Source organism: Phytophthora parasitica (genome assembly GCF_000247585.1).
Source record: "Phytophthora parasitica INRA-310 unplaced genomic scaffold supercont2.8, whole genome shotgun sequence".
NCBI lineage: Eukaryota > Oomycota > Peronosporomycetes > Peronosporales > Peronosporaceae > Phytophthora > Phytophthora nicotianae.
In genome coordinates, this window is record NW_008648994.1 from 569,772 (window position 1) to 571,798 (window position 2,027).

The 2,027-nt window shown below is 59.6% G+C and overlaps 1 protein-coding gene across 1 annotated transcript; it reads left to right on the forward strand.

Annotated features, from left to right (window-relative positions):
- Positions 1-42: 42 nt before the first annotated feature.
- On the forward strand, positions 43-1,482 carry PPTG_05811 (hypothetical protein; the record flags this gene model as incomplete). Its single annotated transcript, XM_008899532.1, has 1 exon — positions 43-1,482. One exon carries the CDS (start codon positions 43-45, stop codon positions 1,480-1,482), a length of 1,440 nt encoding a protein of 479 aa, XP_008897780.1.
- Positions 1,483-2,027: the final 545 nt, after the last annotated feature.

A 2,027-nucleotide genomic window follows, 5' to 3' on the forward strand; every position in this document is an offset into this window, starting at 1 on the left:
GGGGTGCTGAGAGCTACTAACTTTCTGAGTACTTTGGAAGGTATGGCTGGACGTGAAGACAGCACACGTGGAAAAGGACGCGGTCGGAAGGGTCGCAACCCCGGGTTACGCCAGTCGCTGCGTGCTCAGGGGTTGCTGCCGGAGGAGCAACCGTCCCTGGAGGAAGTAGAGAAGGCTGCCCGGGAACGGAATACTGCGAAGCGAAAGGCAGCCGCTGAGAAGAAGGAGAAGGAGTCGTCGGGAGCTCAAGATCGAGACACCCCGGATTCCGACGTCCCGAATGCGCACCATGCAGTTCCGGATGCCGTCGCCCCGGATGTCGAAGAGAAGACCCCGAGTGACTCCGCGAGGAGCTCACACTCAAATGCGAGTGTGGAGTTCGTGGGTGTGTCCGCCCCGGATGTACCCACACAGGCGTCAGTGGGAGGCGCCGTCAAGGTTAAGTGCCCGGCTGAAGGTGGTCCTTCGGGATCCCTGAAGCCGAGATCGGACGTGATCGTCTTGGATGACTCGGAAGGTGAAGCTGAGGTTTCGCCCAAAATGGTCGCACCGGATGTCACGCCGACGATCAAGGAGGAGGGGCCGTTGTCGACGGTTAAGGAGGAAGCAGCTCAGGGGGACACCATCGAGCCTTCGAGTTTGCAACCCGAATTGCAGTCGACCAGGCAGGTCCTTCCAGCAAGTGGCCCAAGTTCGCTTGGAACCCCGCCGTCACCGACATCCCGAATGACGGATGCCATTGACTTGACGGCGGATGAAGATCTGGACGGGCGTGTACCCTGGAATTCCGAAGTGTCATCCAGGATGTACGTCGAGGAACAAGTCCGACGCTGGGAGCGTGCGCAGTCCGAGTACGTGTCGTCTCCGACGGTGCGTTACGAGTGGCCGAGCCCTGGACCCAACTTCCAGGCTTGGTACGTCACGGCAAACGCGACCTCCGAGTACATTGCAACCCGGATGTCGATGGCCCGCCCGAGCGACGTTTGGATTTCTGAGTGGAACCTGGTGCGGTTGTCCCCGAATGCCGTTGACGATGACCTGTTCGCCCTGAGTGTCGAGATGGACACGCTGTCCGCGGTCGAGTGCGTTGCGCTCCTGCAGACACTGTTCTTCGAGGCCGGTTTCAGGTTTCGCAACCTGATTCCAGGATGGTCTCAGACTCGGACGTCCAGATTGAACCCGGAAGTGGTGTTGGGAGTCGCTCAGGACCTTCAACGCTTGCTCGCTCTGGAACTCCTGAATTGGCGTGACATTTCTTCAGAGGTTCCATCGCAAATTGTTCTTGCACCTGGACTGAACGTTCCGAAACTCGATGCTGAGGAAGCCAATGCGGAAGACATCACGGCTGAAGACCGGGAAGGTGATCTATTAATGTCTGATTACCAGGCCGGCGTCCTTGGCCCTGAATGTCTGCGGCGTCTGGAAGGCATTGCCGGACTGTTCCGAGCCCTGTTGGTTCGTCGCTTGGAGAACCGGACTTGAAGCGCCAGCACCCTGCTCCGTCTTCGATTCCGTCCCTGAGCTCGCACCTGTCGCTCCGGACGCCGACCCAAGCCAGCTACGATTCGTCTCTCCCAGATGCCATGACGACGTCAAGCTCGCGACGCTCCTCGAGTTTATTCGGAGCGTCCGCTAGAAGCTCGGAAGAATCCAACGTCAGTGGCACCTCGGGATCACAGACGTCCCGGACGACGCATTCCTCGTTATCCTCACGCTGGTCAGTCGGAGGCGCTACCGCGGCATCTCACTTGCCGTATGCGGGTCCATCAGGAATGGTGATGACCGCCCAAGGAAGTGCCATCCCGGATGCCGGAGGTTTAGGAGGCCAAGTGACGCAGACGTTTATCCCGGCGCCACGGGTGCAAGTTGACCAGGACGATGTCGAGATTGCAGAGTCAAGGGGCGCTCGCATCCGGAGTGCACGTCGGTCGAAGACGTCCAGGAAACGACGAACGGCTCGAGCGCCGAGCCCAGATGATCCGTCAGGGAAGTCTAGCCCGAATGACGACGATGATGCTCGCTGGAAC